The sequence below is a fragment of the Loxodonta africana genome, chromosome 25, assembly GCF_030014295.1.
Source record: "Loxodonta africana isolate mLoxAfr1 chromosome 25, mLoxAfr1.hap2, whole genome shotgun sequence".
In the NCBI taxonomy this organism is placed as follows: Eukaryota; Metazoa; Chordata; class Mammalia; order Proboscidea; family Elephantidae; genus Loxodonta; species Loxodonta africana.
Window position 1 is genome coordinate 64,268,445 of NC_087366.1, and position 21,198 is coordinate 64,289,642.

General features: G+C 45.1%; 1 protein-coding gene across 2 annotated transcripts in view; it reads right to left on the reverse strand.

Moving 5' to 3' along the window:
• Positions 1-19,069, reverse strand: part of FLVCR1 (FLVCR choline and heme transporter 1) — a 32,964-nt gene extending 13,895 nt beyond the window's left edge. For both annotated transcript variants that reach the window (XR_010319454.1, XM_003419884.4), the window contains exons 1-2: positions 18,266-19,069; positions 14,321-14,465 (exon numbers count right to left, since the gene is read on the reverse strand). Coding sequence is in view for 1 of the 2 variants with exons in the window: in XM_003419884.4 (XP_003419932.1) it covers positions 14,321-14,465; positions 18,266-19,003 (883 nt within the window). In the remaining variant the exon portion in view is untranslated. The remainder of the gene's footprint in view (positions 1-14,320; positions 14,466-18,265) is intronic.
• Between the last annotated feature and the right edge of the window lie 2,129 nt (positions 19,070-21,198).

A 21,198-nucleotide genomic window follows, 5' to 3' on the forward strand; every position in this document is an offset into this window, starting at 1 on the left:
GATTAATCTAGTTTCAGTTAAGCAATATTAAGTTTTATTATATTAAGTACTCAACAATTACATTTCTAAATTCATTTCAATCTTTAATGAGACATAAGCATCAGATAAGGGCAAGCCAATATATTATTGAACTGTTAAGAGGACTGTCTTGAGTTAGTAACAATTTTCTTCTGAAATTTGGTATAAAGTTTATTATTTAACCCAATTATACCTCTAGAACTGAAAAGGCTGGGTGAACTCACAGAGCAGAGCTAGGTCTCTCCTGCTGACTGACTCTGTCCGTGTATGGAAAACGTAGAGGAAAAGCCGTGAAACATAAAGGTGTGGTGTATGGTTTCTGATCTCTTTTTTAGCCCTGTCCATTTCTATGGAATCAGAGAGAGATTTCACAGCCATCTCACCCAGACATTTAGAGACCACCCTTTTAGTGGCCATGGAAAGATCTATCAACTTCCTGCAACAGACAGTTAGGGAAAGATTTCTGTAGGGCTATGTAGCCAGAAGTCAAGGTGGGCTGATAGAAGAAGTAAACAGTTAAAATTTGGTGTGTCAGAAATTAAAATCTAGCTTTAGTATTTTTTTATATGGGTGAATTTGTGTAACTATGTATATACATTTATTTATGTGTGTGTGTATATACAAAGAAGCATGCATAGCTTGAGTCCGGATGAAGAATTTTCTTCAGTTAATTTACTCTCACAAGTAGTTTTCTTGAAATTGGAATCAAACTGTACTTTTAAGACTGGCAAAAGAAATATATCAGTCCATTTTTCTTAAAATTCTCTTTGGGGAGACAGAAAGGGGCACATAAACCAGAGACTACATCAGCCTGGGACCGGAAGAACTAGATGGTGCCCGGCTACAGCAGATGACTGCCCTGACAGGGAAAGCAACAGAGAATCCCTGAGGGAACAGGAGAGCAGTGGGATGCAGACCTCAAATTCTCGTTGGAAGACCAGACTTTATGGTCTGACCGAGACTAGAAGGACCTCAGATGTCATGGTCCTCACACCTTCTGTTGGCCTAAGACAGGAACCATTCCCAAAGGCAACTCTTCAGACAGGAATTGGACTGGACTATAGACAATGATACTGGTGAAGAGTGAGCTTCTTGGATCAAGTAGATACATGAGACTATGTGGGCAGCTCCTGTCTGGAGGGGAAATGAGAAGGCGGAGAGGGTCAGAAGCTGGCTGAATGGATGCGTTCTCTCACAGGGTGAAGACAGCAAGTGTGCTGTCTCATTAGGGGGAGAGCAACTAGGAGTATATACCAAACCAAACCCAGTGCTGTCGAGTTGATTTCGACTCCTAGCGACCCTATAAGACAGCGTAGAACTGCCCCGTAGAGTTTCCAAGGAGCACTTGGTGGATTTGAACTGACGACCCTTTGATTAGCAGCCGTAGCACTTAACCACTACATCACCAGGGTTTCCAGGAGTATATAGCAAGGTGTATATAAATTTTTATATGAGAAACTGACTTGATTTGTAAACTTTCACTTAAAGCACAATAAAAATTAAAAAAGAGAAAATTCTCATTGGGGAAAGTCAACCAGTAACCTCTGCAGTCGATCAGGCTTTGTATCCATAAAGCACACTCAGAATGGGGCCATACTTCCCCACTGGTTAAGCAGGAGACCGAGTTGTCCTCTGAAACGAACGAGCGCAGGAGCTAGGGCCCTAACAAATGCGCATCATGGATGGCGTCACGTTAGGCTTCATCAGCTACCTAACGCAATGTAACTCGGGAGATAAATCGAATGGATGACACCATATTAGATTTGAAAGGTGAGAGCTCTTCCAGAGCAACTGCAGAGCATATATTTCGGTGCTGTGGACTTTTCAGGAGGTTACTGAAGTCAAAAGACTGCAACAAAACCCATCATTCAAGAGCTAACTAGCAAGTAAGCACAGTCATGCTATTTCTTTCAAAGAAAATCACCTAGGAAAAAGTGAAATTTTTTCTTTTTGGTGTATTTGTTTTGTACAGCTTTTGTGTTTAACCTCATGTTTTATTATGTCACCAGCCTGGGTATTTATTTTTTTCAGGAGAGATGGACTTTCGCATTTAAGGATATTTTTATCCCTTGCTAAATCATTCTGGCTGCAAGTGCATTCAACTAATTGAAATGCATAATTTCTTTTTGTATTTTTGACTCTGTATTAGTAATTTACTCCTTTTTAAAAAAATTTTATTGGGCTTCAAGTGAAAGTTTACAAACCAAATCAGTCTCTCACACAAAAACTTACACACACCTTGCTATATACTCCTAGTTGCTCTCCCTCTAACGAGACAGCACATTCCTTCCCTCCACTCTATTTTTGTGTCCATTCAGCCAGCTTCTGACCCCCTCTGCCCTTTCATCCCTTCTCCAGACAGGAGATGCCCACATAGCCTCAAGTGTCCACCTGATCCAAGAAGCTCACTCCTCATCAGCATCCCTCTCCAAACCATTGTCCAGTCTGATCTCTGTCTGAAGAGCTGGCTTTGGGAATGGTTCCTGTCTTGGGCCAACAGAAGGTCTGGGGACCATGACCTCTGGGGTCCTTCTAGTCTCAGTCAGACCATTAAGTCTGGTCTTTTTACAAGAATTTGGGATCTGCATCCCACTGCTCTCCTGCTCCCTCAGGGGTTCTCTGTTGTGTTCCCTGTCAGGGCACTCACAGGTTGTAGCCGGGCACCACCTAGTTCTTCTGGTCTCAGGCTGATGTAGTCTCTGATTTATGTGGCCTTTTCTGTCTCTTGGGCTCATAATTACCTTGTGTCTTTGGTGTTCTTCATTCATTTGCTCCAGGTGGGTTAAGACCAACTGATGCATCTTGGATGGCCACTTGCTAGCGTTTAAGACCCCAGACACTGCTCTCCAAAGTGGGATGCAGAATGTTTTCTTAATAGATTTTATTATGCCAATTGACCTACATGTCCCCTGAAAACATGGTCCCCAAACCCTTGCCCCTGCTACACTGGCCCTCGAAGCGTTCAGTTTATTCAGGAAACTTCTTTGCTTTTAGTTTAGTCCAGTTGTACTGACCTGTCCTGGGTTGTGTGTTATCTTTCGCTTCACCTAAAATAGTTATCTACTATCTAATTAGTGAAAACCCCTCTCCCTCCCTCCCTCCCCACTCTTGTAACCATCAAAGAATATTTTCTTCTCTCTGTGAACTATTTTTTTAGTTCTTATAATAGTGGTCTCACACAGTATTTGTCCTTTTGCAACTGACTAATTTCATTCAGCATAATGCCTTCCAGATTCCTCCATGTTATGAAATGTTTCATGGGCTCATCATTGTTCTTTATCCATGCATAGTATTCCATCGTGTAAATATACCACAATTTATCCGTTCGTCTGTTGATGGGCACCTTGATTGTTTCCACCTTCTTGCTATTGTAAACAATGCTGCAATGAACACAAGTGTGCATATATCTGTTCCTGTAAAGGCTCTTATTTCTCTAGGATATATTCAAAGGAGTGAAACTGCTGGATCATATGGTAGTTCTATTTCTAGGTTTTTAAGGAAGCACCAAATTGATTTCCAAAGTGGTTGTACCATTTTACATTCCCACCAGCAGTGTGTAAGTGTTCCAGTCTCTCCACAACCTCTCCAACATTTATTATTTTTGTGTTTTCTGGATGGAAATCCTGGTGGCATAGTGGTTAAGTGCTACAGCTGCTAACCAAAGGGTCGGCAGTTCGAATCCAGCAGGCACTCCTTGGAAACTCTATGGGGCAGTTCTACTCTGTCCTGTACGGTCGCTGAGTCGGAATCAATTTGATGGCACTGGGTTTGGTTTTTTTAAGTGCTTTATCTTCAGTCTCACGAATTCTGCCTTCCATTTGCTCAATTCTGCTCCTTTGACTTTCTATTGAGTTGTCTAGTTCTGTAATTTTATTGTTAATTTTCTGAATTTCTGATTGCTGTCTCTCTATGGATTCTTGCAGCTTATTAAATTTTTCATTACATTCTTGAATAACCTTTTTAATTTCTTCAACTGCTTTATCTGTGTATTCCTTGGCTTGTTCTGTGTTATTGTCTGATCTCATTCCCGATGTCTTGAAGAGTTCTGTATATTAATGTTTTGTATTCTGCATCCAGTAATTCCAGGAAAGCACCTTCATCCAGAAGATCCCTTGATTCTTTAAGAGCTTGTTGAAGCGATCATGGTCTGCTTCTTTATGTGATTTGATATTGACTGTTCTCTCTCTGCCATCTATAAGTTATTGTATTAGTTTATTTTATGTTTGCTTACCATAGCCTAGCTTCTTGCTTTTTTTGTTTTGATACTTCCAAATAGGTTGCTTGAGTGAGCTAGCTTATTTTCACCTTTGAAGCTCTAACGTCCTGTCACCAGATGGCTAGAGCTGTTACCAGGTATATGAGCCTAGGAGTCCATTCACTTCTCTTGTATGGATTCAGCTCAGGTGTCCAAGTAGTTGGTCATTAAGTGTGTGGTACAGGCTCTGTCCTACAGTTTTAAAGGGGTGGGGTGATTGGTGTAGGTACCAGTATCTGGTTGCAGCAGTGGGTCACACTCTGAACAAGGCAGGGGGCTGAGAACCATCCCCCAATGGTCTGTGGGGAAAGTGCATCCTTGTTCCCCAGAGCGCACAGCAGGGCAGGTTCTGCAGATGGACCTTAGGCACCCAGTGCTTTTGGTTGTAGGAGCTGGGAGGTACCAGTTATCCTTGGGATCCTGTTGAGGGTGACTAGGTGACCTGAGTAGAACCACCAGTCCTTAGGCCCCTGCTGTGGGTAGTTGAGGACCCTGTTTAACAGGCAAAGTGGTGTCAAACATCCAACACCCACCTCTCCACTGCACAACTGAAACAGTGGCAATCTGCCAACAAGGGCCTGTTCTCCTGAAATAGATCCACACAGGTCCATGCAGGGGGGAAAGGTACTCAAAGCCCATGGACCATTTATGCCTGGACAGGAGCTGCTTCTGTCCTGAGCTCCCCAGGTTACTGGAGCTGGCAGATTATCTTTTCCCCAATTGTGAATGTATTCCTTCTCCAAGATCAGGAGAATGGCTCAGGGCATGCATCAGGACCTATCTCGGGCCCAGGAAAATTGACAGCCATTGAAGCTGGCTTCGGGGCTGGGGGTGCGGTAAAATATACGCAAGCACTTAGCTTTTGCCGAGAGCGCACTTCTTCTCTGGTTCCGGAGGTAACAGTTGCCTGCGCCGCTGGCTGCTTCTCCCTGAGGAAACTGTGGCCAAGCGCTACCACCAGCCCACCACAGCCTGAGGGTTCCTGGCAATTCAGGTCCGGCAACTCCTCTCCGCTTCTGAACCGTCTCTTCCTCCTCCTGCCCCTCAGTCCATTTTCTAACTTTGCCTTCGATGTTCAGGGCTTCTAGCTTGTCGTAAATGTAATCGCTTCACTTGTTCTTTCGGGTCTTTGTTGTAAGAGTGTTCACAGGAAGCATCTGACAACTCCGCCATCTTGGCCCCACCTCCTCTCTAGCTTTAGTATTGACTCAAATTTTTTAAGTAAAATAGAGTGAAGATACTGTATTTTACTGAATCTAAGATGCTCCAGTGCCGGCACTCGATGACCTTCAGTACAGATTACACCTCAACATAAAGAAAACAAAAATCCTCACAACTGGACCAATAGCCAACATCATGATAAATGCAGACAATATTAAAGTTATCAAGGATTTCATTTTACTTGGATCCACAATCAACGCCCATGGAAGCAGCACTTAAGAGATCAAATGATGCAGTGCGTTGGGCAAATCTGCTGCAAAAGACCTCTTTAAAGTGTTAAAAAGAAAGATGTCACTTTGAGGACTAACGTGCACCTGAGTCAAGCCATGGTACTTGCAATTGCTTCATATGCAAAAGCTGGGCAATGAATAAGGGAGACTGAAGAAGAATTGATGCCTTTGAATTATGGCGTTGGTGAAGAATATTGAATATACCATGGTCTGCCAGAAGAATGAACAAATCTTTCTTGGTAAGAAGTACAGCCAGAATGCTCCTTAGAAGCAAGGATGCCTAGACTTCATCTCATATACTTTGGACATGTTATCAGGAGGGGTCAGCCCCTAGAGAAGGACATCCTGCTTGGTAAAGTAGAGGGTCAGAGAAAAACAGGAAAACCCTCAATGAGATGGACTGACACAGTGGCTCCAACAATGGGCTCAGGCTTAACAACAATTGTGAGGACGATGCAGGATAGGGCAGTGTTTCATTGTGTTGTACATAAGGTTGCTATGAGTCAGAACTGACTCAATGGCACCTAACAACAAGATGCTCTGATGCTGGCTTTCAATGATCTTAGCAGGTATAGCTAATTGTCACAGATGTTAGATGCCATTGATTATTTTTTAAAAAACTACCAAGCCCGTCGCTGTAGAGTTGATTCTGACTCATACCGACCCATAGGAGAGAGTGGAACTGCCCCATAGGGTTTCCAAGGAGCAGCTGGTGGATTCAAACTGCAGACCTTTTGGTTAGCAGCTCACTGTAGCTCTTAGCCACTGTGCAACCAGGGCTCCCTGATTATTAAAGGCATCTCGGCTTCAGATGCATCCTTTCTAAATTTGTACACTTCTAAAATTTCTAAATGTACACCTTAGAACTGGTGAAATATGATAAATTCAATTTCCAATAGCTTTGGAAGACTAGACTCAATTTCTCTCTCTTAATAGTAGCTATTTCTTTCTTCCAACAAAGGTAGTCTGCTTTGGTGTTTGAACATGGGCTAGGTCTGGATGTCCATAGTAATCATGTAGGAATTTAAAAAGAATACAGATTTTGAGATTCTACAGAAGCCTTAATGAATCAGAACCTCTAGGAGAGAGCCTAGAAATCCCCCAGATGCTATTAACACCCAGCAAGGTTTGAGAATCACTGAGAAAGCAAGAAATGACCTTTATAACTTCCACGTAATACAGAGATAATCTAATTCTCCTGTTTGCTGCTAAAAGTAAGGTTGTTTGCTGACCAAACATTGGTTCATTATACCTAAAACTTATTACACTAAATCTTATTTCTAATTTTACAGGTATTACAACTAATTCAAGAGGAGACAATCACTCGTAAATATTTACTTTTTCATATCCGTAGAGTAGAAGACTGTAGACATAAACGTTAAATTGTTGCCATTCCTCCTCTTCCTTTGGCCCTCTCTGCTCCTCTCACTCCTGAAAGTCTCTGTATCTCAGTTAGATAGGAAGTATCTCTTTTTATTAACACCAGTGATACAGAACTCACACAACTCTAAAACAAAGTTTCCAAATGTAAAAAGTGTGCTTAGGAGGCAGTCACCAAGTACTTAAGTTTTTATTTAATACGGAAAAATAAGAAGTCTAAATGGCCCAGATCTGAACTAAAATGCAAAATAGAAACAATTCTTATTAATCCTCAACTCCGTTAGATTTATTTTCTGGATACAAGTGTGATCTTTTAATCTCAAGTTTTGCCTCTTGGGCAAAATCAAGCCTGTATCTACCAGCTATATGCTGCAGTAAAGTCGGTTACAAGTTTCGAGACACAGTTTTAATTCTCCTAGAATCCAGGTTTCTGGGTCCATGGAGCTGGCGTGATCCACTCAGGCCATCTGCCCCTTAGGGGTCCTTTTGAACCTTGAACCTTTAAGAAACAGTTTTCCTAAAGTCACCTTCAAGTCAAACAGCAGCCTAGGGAGACCGTCTGGCCCTAGGCATTGGGCTCTTGTAGAGAATGATCTATGCGCAGCCAGCCTGGAGGCACAGGAGCCCCAGGGTTGGACTGGACAGTGTATGGCTAGTCCTTTGTGACTCCATTTCTACAACAGACCTACCCTAGAACCCTGAATGTGTTTTGAAGCTATCTCCCGAGAATTAACATAACTTCACTGTCCCCTCTTCAGAGGGCCTTCCTGCTGTGTTTGGGTTGATGCTGCCCAAATTGAATCCTATCTACTCACAATAAGCATATTCTGTTACACCGATATTTGGTGTTTCTCTGCACTTTTAGGTTTTAGACAGTCTATGTGTAGAAAGAGAAGAGAAAAAAAGCCATCTATCTACGACTGCTTAAGTTGCACTCATACCCTAAAGAGATGAAATGTTTTCTTTCTCCTTTGAAATTAAAATAATAGGTCCTTTCTACCCACTTCTCTTATCTCCCACCAAAACCTTGTCCCAACACGGTAGTGAATTATTGAAAAAGCAGTTATTCTCCACTCCTGGCATTAGGCATATAAGTAGCCAAAAGATTCTTGGGCACCACGATCAAACATTTCTCCCAAGGTGAGTAAGCAGGAAATCAACTGCTTTTTGGAAACACTTCTACTTTCTGAAATCAGATTACAACATTATGTTTCAATTTCATTATTTGCTCCTGTGTGACTAAAGCAGGTATTACACATATTAACTTATTAAGGCAAATACAGGTTTGAATCCTGGCTCTGACTCATCTCACTGTATGACTTTAAGGGAAGTCTCTACATTTTAGCATTCACATCCATAAAATGAAAAGAACAATAAATTTTTATGAGGATTACATGACGTAATACATCGCGGGGTAAAGATTTACTTTACCTAAAATAATTTGGCCTTTGTCCTTGGTTCCTGAGATAAATCTAAACCCTTGGAATTTCCTGAGTATTTAAAGTGCCTTTGCTATCTAAATCACACCTGAGGATTTGTGCTAATGGCCTGACCAGAAAGATCACCACTTGGCCTTGTATCAGCTAACTTCAGGGTAAGGCGTGGAGCTGACCCAATTAATCATGATTACCTAATGATGCTAATAAAGGCTCTGGACACAGAAGCTCCATGGGCTTCCTGGTTGTCGAGAGAAAATGATGGATGTAGGAGGGCAGGGAGTCCTTTGGGACATAGAAGCTTCATGCTGGGAAGTCCCCAGACCTCTTCCTATGTGCCTCTTCATCTGTATCCTCTTTTCCAATTAACTGTAAATATGGCATTTCTGTGAGCTCTAGGAGTCATTCCAGCAAATTATCGAACCCAAAGGAGTAGAGCCAAGAGGTCAGAAGTGAGGGGGGCCAGGAACCCCTGAGCCTACAACTGCAACCCTGAAGGGGTAGAGGAAAACCCCTGAATTTTGTGGCCAGTGAGTCAGAAGTGTGGGTGTCCTGTGGACTCGCCCAACTTGCAGCTGGTGACTGCCTATGTGGCAGTCCGAAGGATGGTGTCTTTTTATCTTGTGAGCTCTGACCCAGCTCTGGGTGGCTAGCATCTGAGAGAGAACTACAGATACGCAGCTGGTGTCAAAAACGATACAATCGTATAAAAGACTTTTGTAATTATCGAGTGCTACAAAATATACTGTCTGTTCTAAGGAAAGTTTATTTTTAAAAAAAACACAAAGACTGTCTCAGGCATTTGGAACTTCTTGTAGACTAAGTAAAATGTATTTCTGTTACAAGTTCACAATAGCAGTCTCTATATAAATATCTTGCTATATAAGAATCAAAAGTAAAATTATCCACACGTGTTATGCACTTGTGTTTAAACACACTGATATCAATATACCTAGTCCTCACTTATCAACTATCTCGTTATCCAACATCTTGAATTTATAACAATAGTAAAAAATCTACTATCTGACTATTTGGCACATTAACGACATACATCTGGCAGTAATGAACACTGGGGAGTGAGGGGAGAATAACACTAGCTGTGATGGCCAAGGTTATGTGTCAGCCTGGCTGGGCCATGATTCTCAGTGGTTTGGCAGTTATGTAGTGATGTAATTTGGCGGCTATGTAATGACGTAGTCATCTTCCATTTTGTAATCTGATGTGGTCGTCCTCCATTTTCACAGAACACTGATTTCTGCATAATGACCTGGTCTTTGGAACCTAACCATGTTGATAAGTGAGGAGTGGGTGCATTCTGATTGCCATTACTGCTTACATTATAATGTATTCATTTCTGTCACCCAGTCAGTTTAATAAATCAGAATGATAAGAAAGTTAATAGATACATTTGAGTTAGGTGATACAGGTCACTGCTCTGCTGCACAAGAACAGCTTTCAAGTATAAGAGCAAAGCCACTTACACAAAAGGAATGTGAATTGGAACAAAAAATTAGCCTAAGTAAAAATTAAAATTATATACAGGTATGCATCACTTAACATCCACGATACATTCTATGACATAGGACATTATGTGATTTAGGCATTGTGCAAACACCATATTTATATACCAAAGAGAGGATGCTCACAGGTCTGCCTGGGACCCGAGCTGCTGCTGCCACACCGAGCAACAGAGCAAATGCTTTGTCTCCATCGCCGCTGGCCCTGTGAGAGCCTTGCCTAGCCCCCATCTGCCCTGGCTTGCACTCACCATCCAGCTGGCTGGCCACTGGCTCCCTTCCCCGTCCGCCACTGCTGCAGCCTGGACCATTATCTGTCTGCCACTGCGGGCTGAGCTGCGGCTTCGGGCCCAGGTGTCACGCACAGGGTGTCTGGGCCGAGTGGGGCATTCCCCTTGGCAGCCTGGTGGCATGTACACGGTACCTGACTGAGGCCACGGTGGGACAGGAAGCTGGGGATGGACGCTGGGAACCCCTTCCCCTGCCGCCCCGGCCCTGGGGTGGAGGCAGGCTCCAGAGAGCTAGTGGGAGACACATAAGATCTCTAGCAAAGTGCACCCTCTACATCCCTTCAGATCTGAATTTCTGAACTCTGTTATAACCCATGGGTGCACAGATGTATATGGGGTTGGACGTTAACTGACGCATACCTGTGTGTGCACATATATATACATATATAGAGAGAGTTCCTATCTCCACCTCAGTATTTACTAACTCTGACCTCAGGCAAATTACCTGAATTTACTTAAATCCTGTGTCTGTAACCCAGGGATGATGACAACAGTATCTAGTCCATTGAGTTGTCGGGACAGAATGGGCTACAACATGCAATGTGACTTTGAGCATGTCTGGCACATATCAAATGTTAGAGGCTATACTAGAGTTTTCCCAACAAGAATGGGGCATTAGAGTGAATTCAGTGGAAAGCTTGGGTTAATTCCTAGAAATGCTAGATGGAGCACAACAGCAGGTGAGCTCCACGAGGGAAGGGGTTTCTGCTCCTTTCACTCACTTCTTGTTTCTCCCGGGCCTAGAATAACCAAACCGGTTGCCGTCAAGTCAATTCCAACTCATGTTGATACCACGTGTGTCTGAGTAGAACTATGCTCCACAGGGTTTTCAGTGGCTGATTTCTCAGAAGCCTTTCTTCTGAGGTGCTTCCGGGTGGATTCAAACCTCCAACCTTTCAGCTGGTAGCCAAGCTCACTAACCGTCTGCCCCACCCGGGGACTCGGCTTAGAATAGTGCCTGGCCTATCACGGTTGTTCAGCAAACATCTGTGGGATCGACATGAGCCTTATTTAGCCTGGAACACGGTTCCAAGGAGACCACTGAGTACCAGTTTAGCATACCAGGCTGCTGAGAAAGCATCACCAAAACCAAATTATTTTATTAGAATTTGGGCAAACTCCAAAGTAATTATGGAATATAGAGGCGGGAATTGAGATTATCTCTAAAGACCTTTAGTAAGGACCTTTAAGTAAGTAAGGACTTTAAAACTAATCCAAATTTTCCTCAATAGCAAATACTTGGGTAAGAAGAATGTAAGTAAATTTTCTGTCTAAATGTCCTGATTTTTTACTTAAGACCTCCATATTACAACTGCATATTATCTTGCTCTTATAATAGGTTTGGTACCATAAGATCAGAACTACAGCCCACCAAGCACACTTGACAAAGGCATATTCCTCATTCCATTTCCTCTACATCTTTTTCCATTCTTTTTGTTTCCATTTCCATGTCTATGCTCTACCCATACACGCATGCATACATGAGTAAGTACATAAATAGCTCTCTCTTTCAATTCCTCAAAGAGCCCAAGGTGATCTGCCAAAGGCCACACCTACCATTATCGTTTTTTCACCCCCCTCCTTTGACAAAACAAAAATCTTACATTTGTAGAAGTTTAAACATACATATACACGTGTGTGTCAGATATATACATATATCTTAGGGATGCTATGAGTTGGAATCCACCCGACAACAATGGATTTTTACATGTATATTATATATACACATACAAAGATATATATACACACACAAATATACATATATATACACACGTATATAAAACCAAAAACCCCACTGCTATCGAGTCGATTTCGACTCATAGCGACCTTATAGGACAGAGCAGAACTGCCCCATAGGGTTCCAAGGAGCACCTGGTGGATTCAAACTGCTCACCTTCCGGTTAGCAGACGTAGCTCTTAACTACTGCTCCACCAGGGTTTCCACACGTATATATTATTATTTCACTTTTTCCAAAGATACAAGCAACTAAAAAAGACTAAAAGGAAAAAGCAAAACCAGAATTTATGTGAAGATACGTAAGGATTCAGACCAAAGGGCGTTTCATGCTTTAAATTCCTACGATCAATGGGAGGGTATACAAAAAGCATATAATCTATATTCCATATTTTACCTAATAAATCAAGTGTGGCTACCAGAAAAGCAGATTTAAGGTTTTCTAAAAATATATAGATTTCTTTTAAAACTTTCTTAAACTGCTAAAATAGTGAGGGGTCATTTTTTTCTTTTTAGTAGTCTGCACCCCACAAATATGCCACCCCCTGACTGAAAACACAAAAACCAGCCGACAGACTGGGCATGTCAGGATACCTTATATGCTACAGAAAGAAAACTTTCTTCATTATTTTAAGGGATGTTGCTTCCTGTATGTAGACCCTCCAGTTCATCCACAAGGCCGCCTCTGCTGGAACACTCCATACAGGTTTCGGAAACCCTACTGGCCTGGTGATTAAGAGCTACAGCTGCTAACCAAGAGGTCGGTAGTTGGAATCCACCAGGCGCTCCTTGGCAACCGTATGGGGCAGTTCTACTCTGTCCCATAGGGTTGCTATGAGTCGGAATCAACTCGATGGCAGTGGTTTTTTTGGGGGGGTTTGATACAGCTGTCAGCATACACTTTGAAAACTTTGAGGCTTTCACGTATAAAGATCATAAAACTTGAATCTCTCATTACCATTATGAACCTCAACAAACCCACTGCCGCTGAGTTGATTCCAACTCACAGCAACCCTACAGCACAGAGTAGAACTGCCCCATAGCGTTTCCAAGGGGCGGTTGGTGGATTCAAGCTGCCGACCTTTTTGTTAGCAGCCGAGCTCTTAACCACTGCGCCACCAGGGCTCCCTCATTACTACCATAGCCATGATAAAACTTGACAGATAAATTAAAAACTTCAGCTATAATGCAGTGTAATTGTAAATTTAATGATTAAGAGATAGCCTTTTCAGCTTTATTGTCTCTTTCCTCTTCTGATCAGTTTAAGATTTACTGAAGGGCAATATTATAGTCACGGTAGCGACTACAGTACTTAAATACACCTTACCTAGCCTTTTCCCTGAAATCATAAAATTGTTTCTCATTAGAAATAAACTTAAATGGCAGACCTTCCCACAGCTTCTTCCACAGGGATGGTGTCTGCTTGCAGCTGATTTTGACAGACTGCTTCAAGAGACAGGCCCAGGTGGGACGATGCTGGCGAGTGGCAGCAGCAGGGCTTTGCTGGAGTGGCCTAACAAGCAGGCAGTGGCCACAGTTTAAAATTCTGCTGCCCAAGACCATTTCGGTGTTAAACTGGGTATTCTCAGAAGGATCTGTCATTCGGGAGGGCTGTAGCTTTTGTGCATCATTTCAAAGCATGACAGGAGCGCGTCCCTGGCTAGGTTAGCAGGTTAGGTTAGCAGGATGATGTTGTTCGTTGCTGCCAAGTTGATTCTAACTCATGGTGACCCCATGCGTTACGGAGTAGAACTGCTCCATAGGGTTCTCATGGCTGTGACTTTTCAGAAAATCACCAGGCCTGTCTCCCATGACGCCTTGGGGTGGGTTTGAACCACCAACCTTTCAGCTAGCAGTTGAGTGCTTAACTGGCTGTGCCACCCAGGAGTTCCCCAGTTAGCATAAGACGCAGATCATTGAAAGGCATACGGAAAAGCGGTGGCAGGGACTATGTTTGAAACTGACAGTTATCAGGAAGAAAAGTTAGTAGGGAGATAAGTGAGATGAATTAGTCTTCAAACTCTTCATGACATTAAAACAGATGTGCTGAGCCACGACACATCCCTAGGGTCGTAGCATTCCTTGCCTGAGAAAGACGGTGCAGTCAGAACGAAACCAGCAAACAGCACTGGTGGCGTTATCAACAAAAATATTCAGCATTGCTTATTTGCATATTTATCTTAAATAGATAAGTCATGCATTTATCTATTTAAGCTTTAGTGAAAATCATATGCTTACCAATGATTGTTAAAATGAATAAAAGCGTGGAGACAGCTGAAGTCCCATAAAACATGGTGCTGATATTGCAAGCCAGGAGATTCGTGTTATTCTGGGTGTTGGGCACTAAAACTGGTGGTAGCAAAAAGCCAACTGCAACTCCGAGCTGAAAAACAAATAGTCCTGTTAATAGCAGTTATCCTAAGAGGGGGAAAAAGAAAACACTGATAAACGACAGGACGCAAGGGGACAGGGGACAGCTGACGTATGTAAACGGCTTTGTAAACTTTGAAGCATTACGTTCTAAAGTCTTTGCTACTATTGTTAAAAGGAAATTGCTGACGACTGTTTCCTCTTCCACCCCCATTTACTGAGCTCCTACCGTCTTAATGATACCGCTATAAAGATGTACAGATACAGTCCTTGCCCTTTAAATGCTCACAGTCTAAACGGCGAACAAGCACGTGCAAGTAAGGCTGAGAAAAGACAACCTGCAGAGTGGGAGAAAATGTCTGCAAATCATGAACCTGAAAAAGGCCTAGTACATAGGCTGTACTGAGCCCTCGTGGCACAGTGGTTAAGAGTTATAGCTGCTAACCAAAAGGTCAGCAGTTCAAAGCCATCAGCTGCTCCTTGGAAACCCTATCAGAGCACTTCTACTCTGTCCTGTAGGTTCTCTATGAGATGGAATGGACTCCATGGTAACTTTTTTTTTTTTTTTGATGCAGACTATATAAAAAACTCTTACAATTCAACAACAAAAAGACAAACAATCCAATTTAAAAATGGGCAAAGAACTCGAATAGACATTTCTCCAAAGATATACAAGCTGCCATAAAGCACATGAAAAGATGCTCACCATCATTAGTCATCAGGGAAATTAAACCAAACCCACAACGGGATACCACTTATAGCCACTGTTGCTGTGTGCCATTGAGTCGATTCTGACTTATAGCCACCCTAAAGGACAGAGTAGAACAGCCCCACAGTGTTTTCTAGCCTGTTATTTTACAGAAGCAGATTGACACATCTTTCTCCCGCTGAGTAGCTGGTGGGTTCAAACCACCAACCTTGCGGTGACCAGCCAAGTGCTTAACCACTGCGCCACCAGGGCTCCTTCTCATACCCACTAAGATGGCTGTATACAATAACTGAAAATAACAAGGGTCAGCAAGATGTAGAAAAATCGGAACCCTCACGCATTGCTGGTGGGAATGTAAAATGGTGTAGCTACTTTGGAAAAACAATTTCATGGTTCTTCAAAATGTTAAACATAGAATTATCATTTGACTCAACAATTCCGCTTCTAGGTATATACCCAAAGGAACTGAGGGTACACAAATGTTCATAGCAGCACTATTCACAACAGCCAAGAAACCACCCAAACGTCAACAGAGGATGGGCATACAGAACGTGGTGCACGTATACGATGGAGCATCGTTTGTCCATACAAAGGAGAAAGGTACTGAAACATGCTGCAGCTTGGATAAGCCTGGAAAACATTACATTAAGTATGAGAAGTCAGACGTGAACTGTGACAAACTGTATGGTTCCATTTAGGTGAAACATCCAGAATGGAGAAATCCACAGGGACAGAAGGCAGATTAGGTTAGTGGGAGCTGGGGCTCCTTTGCGGGTGATGAGAACATTGTGGGGCGACACAGAGCTGCTGGCTGCACAACGCTGTGAACGCACTAAGTGCCGCTGAATTGTTTAAAAAGCTTAATATTGTGTGAATTTCACCTCAAAAAAAAAAAAAGGCTGAATATGATCATTGCAATAAGATAAATAAAATCAAAATGTTAAGGAGATTCAATGGAGGGAGATATCAGATTCTTTGGGGGATGGAGCTGAGAAGAGGCTCAAGAAAGGTCTCAAGGAGGAAGGTGAGCAAAGATAATGACGTTTCCAGGCAAAACGTGACACCCCATCACCCTGGCTAAAGGGGCACTTCGGAGGAGCGTCTTGCACAGATGCGGGGTTCAGGAAGTTTCGAAGAAGCAAAAATCTGTAAAAGAAATGGGAGTTGGCGAAGCAAAGCAGATGTGTTCCAAGCCAAGGACACTGTGTGGCAAGGTCGGGAAGAACAGGCCATGACCTTGGGAAAAACTGTAAGCAGAGCTCAAAGCAGGAAACAGCATGTGTGGGAACAGGCCTGTGGATAGAAAGGAGGAAAAGCCTGGCAGGAGGCAGATCTGGGGGGTCTTACACGTCATATTAGAGAGCTTGAATTTTATCCTAAGTGCAATAGAAGCCACTTCAGGGGAAAAGGAACTGACCCGAATAGATGTGCACATTAGAAAGAACATGCTGGATGAAGGTGGAGAATGGATGGCAGGGAGCAAGGGCTGCAGATACGGAGGTGTGTTGGCAAGCTCTGGGTGAGCGCTGAGGGTGGCAAAGCGGGGACAGCGGCACCAGAGGGAAAGTGAAATGTGCCAGGAGATTAGGTACATTCTGAGTGGTGGGTTCCGATGGGATATTCAAATACAGCTATTCACCGACCAGCATCTGAGTTAAAGCTTATTCATTTTATTCCACAAATTTCTTGGCGACCCCACAACATGTGGGGAGAGCTGTGTGTTTGCAGACCGTGTGCCCATTTGCATGAAACTTACCATGTAGTGACTGTATTGGAGACGTGTGATAAATAGCACTAAACACAGAAGCAACAGATATATAGCGCGCCTACCGGACAGTGATAAGCACTTTGTGGACAATTAAAGTAGAATGATGTAACAACAGTGAGTGGTCACTCTAAATGGGATTGTCTAGAAACGACATTTCAAATAAATTTAAGCTGAGAGCAGAAGACCAGTGAGGATGCAATCACGTGACACAAAGAAGAACATTCCAGTACGAGGAATGGCTCAGCAAAGGCCTTTTGGCAGGTCTAAGTTTTGTGTTCTTTAAAGAACCGGAGAAGACTGGTATTAGTAAGGTTTTGTAAACCAGAGCAAAGGGTTTAGGTTTTGTTTTAAGTGCTATGGGAAATCACCAGCAAGTCCAAAGCCATGCAGGGATCTCACCTATGCTTTAAATGGTTCTCCAGGGTAGTGATCTGGCAGGAGGGCTCAGTGGGTAAACAGCAGGATTCAGGCATCAGACAGGCTTGAATGTGAATGCTGCCGCTTAGACAGGCTTGAATGTGAATGCTGCCGCTAAGTAGCCATGTGGCTCTGGGAAACTAATTCCATCCCCGCAAGTCTGTTTCCTGACCTGTAAAAGGGAGAGAGCCTAACAGTTCTCACCTAACAACATTAAACGGCCCAGTGCTCACAAGCACTACTAGCGTGGTGCCAGACTCCTAGTGACTGCTCAGTAATACTGCATGTCATCATCAATGACGACTCCATAAGCCAGGCTGACGACGCATGTCTGAAAGTCAGGAACAAGTGCACAGCTAATGGAGCCAAGAAAGGCAGGAGAACGCCTTGGGAGAAAGTAGGATGAAGGCCCAGAGGTGTGCTGAGTAATAGGGGGAATTCTGCCTATGACAAAATGTTGCCATGTAGTCACTGTGCTGACTGCTAATAAATAAAATTAAACAGGGGCTGTTCATGAGGACTCCAGTCAAAATGGAAGCAAACACCCGGAATCCAACACCTTCCTTTTGCGAAGAACACACTAGGGACAAATACCTACCCAAGTCTCATCCATTATTGCATTAGCAAGCGGTCCATGATGTTAGGTGTATCAGAGGCAACAGTTACTTATTTTACACGTATTTTTCAAAGCAAGATGAGGAGGCGGTCACTGTACACTGATTCAGTAAGCTGAGTCCTTATAAAGCAATTAAAAAGCCTCTTTAATCCAAGACTGCCTCTTATCTTGTGACTAGTCATCTTTCCTTCATTTACACGACCAATGTGTCCTGAGGGGCCACCCTCGTGTCTAGCCCACACGGCCTAGGGCTTTTTCCTGCTCTTTAAGGACGTGATTTTCACCTACCACCCCAGTCCTTACCTGATTGCCCAGCACAGCAGTGGCACAAGCTGTGGACACCTCCTTGGGCCCGAACCACACAGAGGCAATGCGGGAGGGCAAGCCCAGGATGAACACCTGGGCCACGGAGCACAGGCACTGGCCCAGCATGGTGACCCAGAAGAGATGCTGCTGCACGCTGCCGCACTTGACCCAGGCGCCCAGGCAGTTGAGGCCGGACCCCAGCAGCGCGGTGAGCCGCAGGCCTCTGGTGTCCAGCAGCCAGGTGGCCGGGAAAATGAGGGGCACGTAGGCCAGCATGTACACCATGGACAGCCAGTCGATGTGCAGCGAGGACACGCCGTAGAAGCCCTCGAAGACGTTGGCGATGATGCTGTACTGTATCCACTGAAAGGCGTTCACCAGCGAGTACAGGCTGAAGGTCAGCAGCACCGCGAAGCGCCGCGCAGAGAGCGCGATTCGAGGCACTGGGGTGTCCTCGGCCGCTGGGGTCCCCTCGCCGGGGCCCGCGGGCAGCAGCCGGGCCTGGGTCTCCTCCTCCAGGCCCAGCGGAGTCTGCGGCCCGGCCAGGGCTCCCGAGGGGGCTTCAAGGCCGTCCGGAGAGCCCCCATTCAGGGCCAGGCAGCCGGCTTTGGGCCCGTCCTGCGCCTCCGCGCCCACCTTGGCGACAGGCGCATCCCCCAGGACCAGAAGGTATCCATTCGCGTAGAGATGCCCCCGATCCTCCGCTGCCTCCTCCTCACTGTCCAGCCGCGCCATGTCCCTGGGCCCCGGCGCCACCCTCCTCCCTGGCCCTGCGCCCCAGCCCGGGCACGAACCGCCAGCCCCCGGTCCAGAGCCCGAGGCCTTCCTGCGCCCCAGCCCCAGCCCGTCGGCCGGCCGCTCCCGCCACCCTTTCCCCGGCCTGCTGCTCCGGGCTGCGCGCCGATCCGCGTCCCCCGCGCGCCCCACGCCGCCGTTCACCGCGCCAGGCCCGGCAGAGCGCCGTGTCCCCGCCGGCCAATCGGGGCGCCTTGCCTGGCGCGGGCGCCAATCCGGGCAGCTTCCTCGGGGGGCCGGGGCGGAGCAGGCCAGCGGAGGCCAGGGGAAGGCGGGCTGGGGCGGCCTCCAGGAAGGGTGGAGGGCGCTGGAGCCGTCCACGCGGGCCGGGCGGCCAGGAGGCGATCCGCGGATGGGGCGACTTGGGGTGGGAACCAGCGGGCGGGAGAAACCAGCGGGGAGACGGGGGCATCTCCCTCGCTCCGAAGGGCCGCGTCTGAGGCGCAGGCGGAGGGCGCATTTGTCCTCTCGGCACAGCTGCCCGGCAAGGTCGGGCCCTGCCTTCAGAGGTGACTTGACCACGTTTCCTTTCTCGGCTGAAAAAAGAAGCCAGAAGTCGTTGCAATCCAGACAAAGAGACTTAGTCAGAAATTTGCCTTTGTACCATTATTTTTTTTTGGTTATTGGCCCGGTCAGATATTTTAATTATTGTTAGTCCATTTTATTTGATTATACTTTTCTGGGAAATCTAATTTATAGCGGTAAATTTATACATCTTTTTTTTTCCGTGTTCTGTGGTTTCTCTCCTTCCTCATGCCGCGTAGAACATAGTTCGCCTTCCTTTTTCACCAGCTGTGCTTGCCAGTCTATCTTACTCATCTTTTCAGGGAAATTGAATGATACGAAACTGAATGGGACAATTTTTTTTTTTTTGTATTTCCATTTTTTGAGATTTTACAATTGCGTCTCCAGTGAAGGGTTTCTCCTTATATATGGCCTTTCCAGGAGCCCTGGTGGCTGCTAACTAAAAGGTCTGTAGTTAGGGATCCACCCGCAATTCCCTGGAAACCCTGTGGGGCAGTTCTACTCTGTCCTATAGGGTCTATGAGTGGGAATCGACAGGACAGCAAGGAGCTTGGTTTTGGTTTTACGGCCTTTCTAGCCCTGTGTTTGTAGTTCTGCAAAAAATAATTGGTTGAGCCATATCCTGCCCTGTGATTGGTCAATTTTACACATCTTGTGGGGATTGGACAGTTTACTATGCAAATAAGTTGCATAAAACTCTTTCGGAGATTGATCAATTACTATGCAAGGTAAGTAACTGGCCTACCAAGGGGATCTGTCAGTTTGTCGTCCTGCTAGACTCATAAGGGCTAATCCCAGAGAGGTTGAAGGAGACCTCACTACCATCCAGGAGAAGAACCCGGAGCACAGCATGTCTTTGGACCAGGGTCGCTGCGCTGAGAACCTCCTAGACTCAGGAGACAGACAGAGCTGTAACACTGAAGACAGAAAAGATGACCTGGGACAGGGAGGCAGCAGGGGCAGGAGACAGCAGGAACCAGGAGACTTACCAGCGGGAGACCGTTGCGGTGGGCTCCCCGGCCCATGGAGAAAGGAGCCTGCTACAGGAGCAAGGCAGCTGTAAAGAGCTGTAACACTTGGGTAAGCAGGGCACAGTTCAGGCCAAGTGTCCCCAACAGCAGAGGCTGACTGCAGCCTGCCAGCTAGCATGGCCAATATGGAGCTGAGAGCTGTCCTGGTTGGAAGCTGCCCAGACAACTGTGTTCTGTCTTCTGAGCAAGTTGGTCCTGATCCTCAGTTGTAGCCTGTTACTTCTCCAATAAATCCCATAACTGTGAGGGGGAAAAAAAAAAGGAATCAGCCTTTGTGAAGTTAGAAACCCCAGCCCCACAGCGCTAACTTGAATGGCTGAGTAACAACATCTGCTGTGCCTGAACCAACCCTGTCACCCAGCATTCTCCCTGGGGCCAACACCTGGAGTTAATATTTATGGGGCAGGCACATTCACTGGGTTCAGTGTGTTCCGGTCACCAAACTAGCTTTGAACAGTGTGTGCCAGACACTGTTGTGGGCTCCGGGGAACAAAAACTAAATTAAAAAAAAGGCATAGTCCCTGTCCTCAAGAACACATGTAGCCTTGCAGGTCTTCCTCTGTTAGAGGAAAAGCCAGC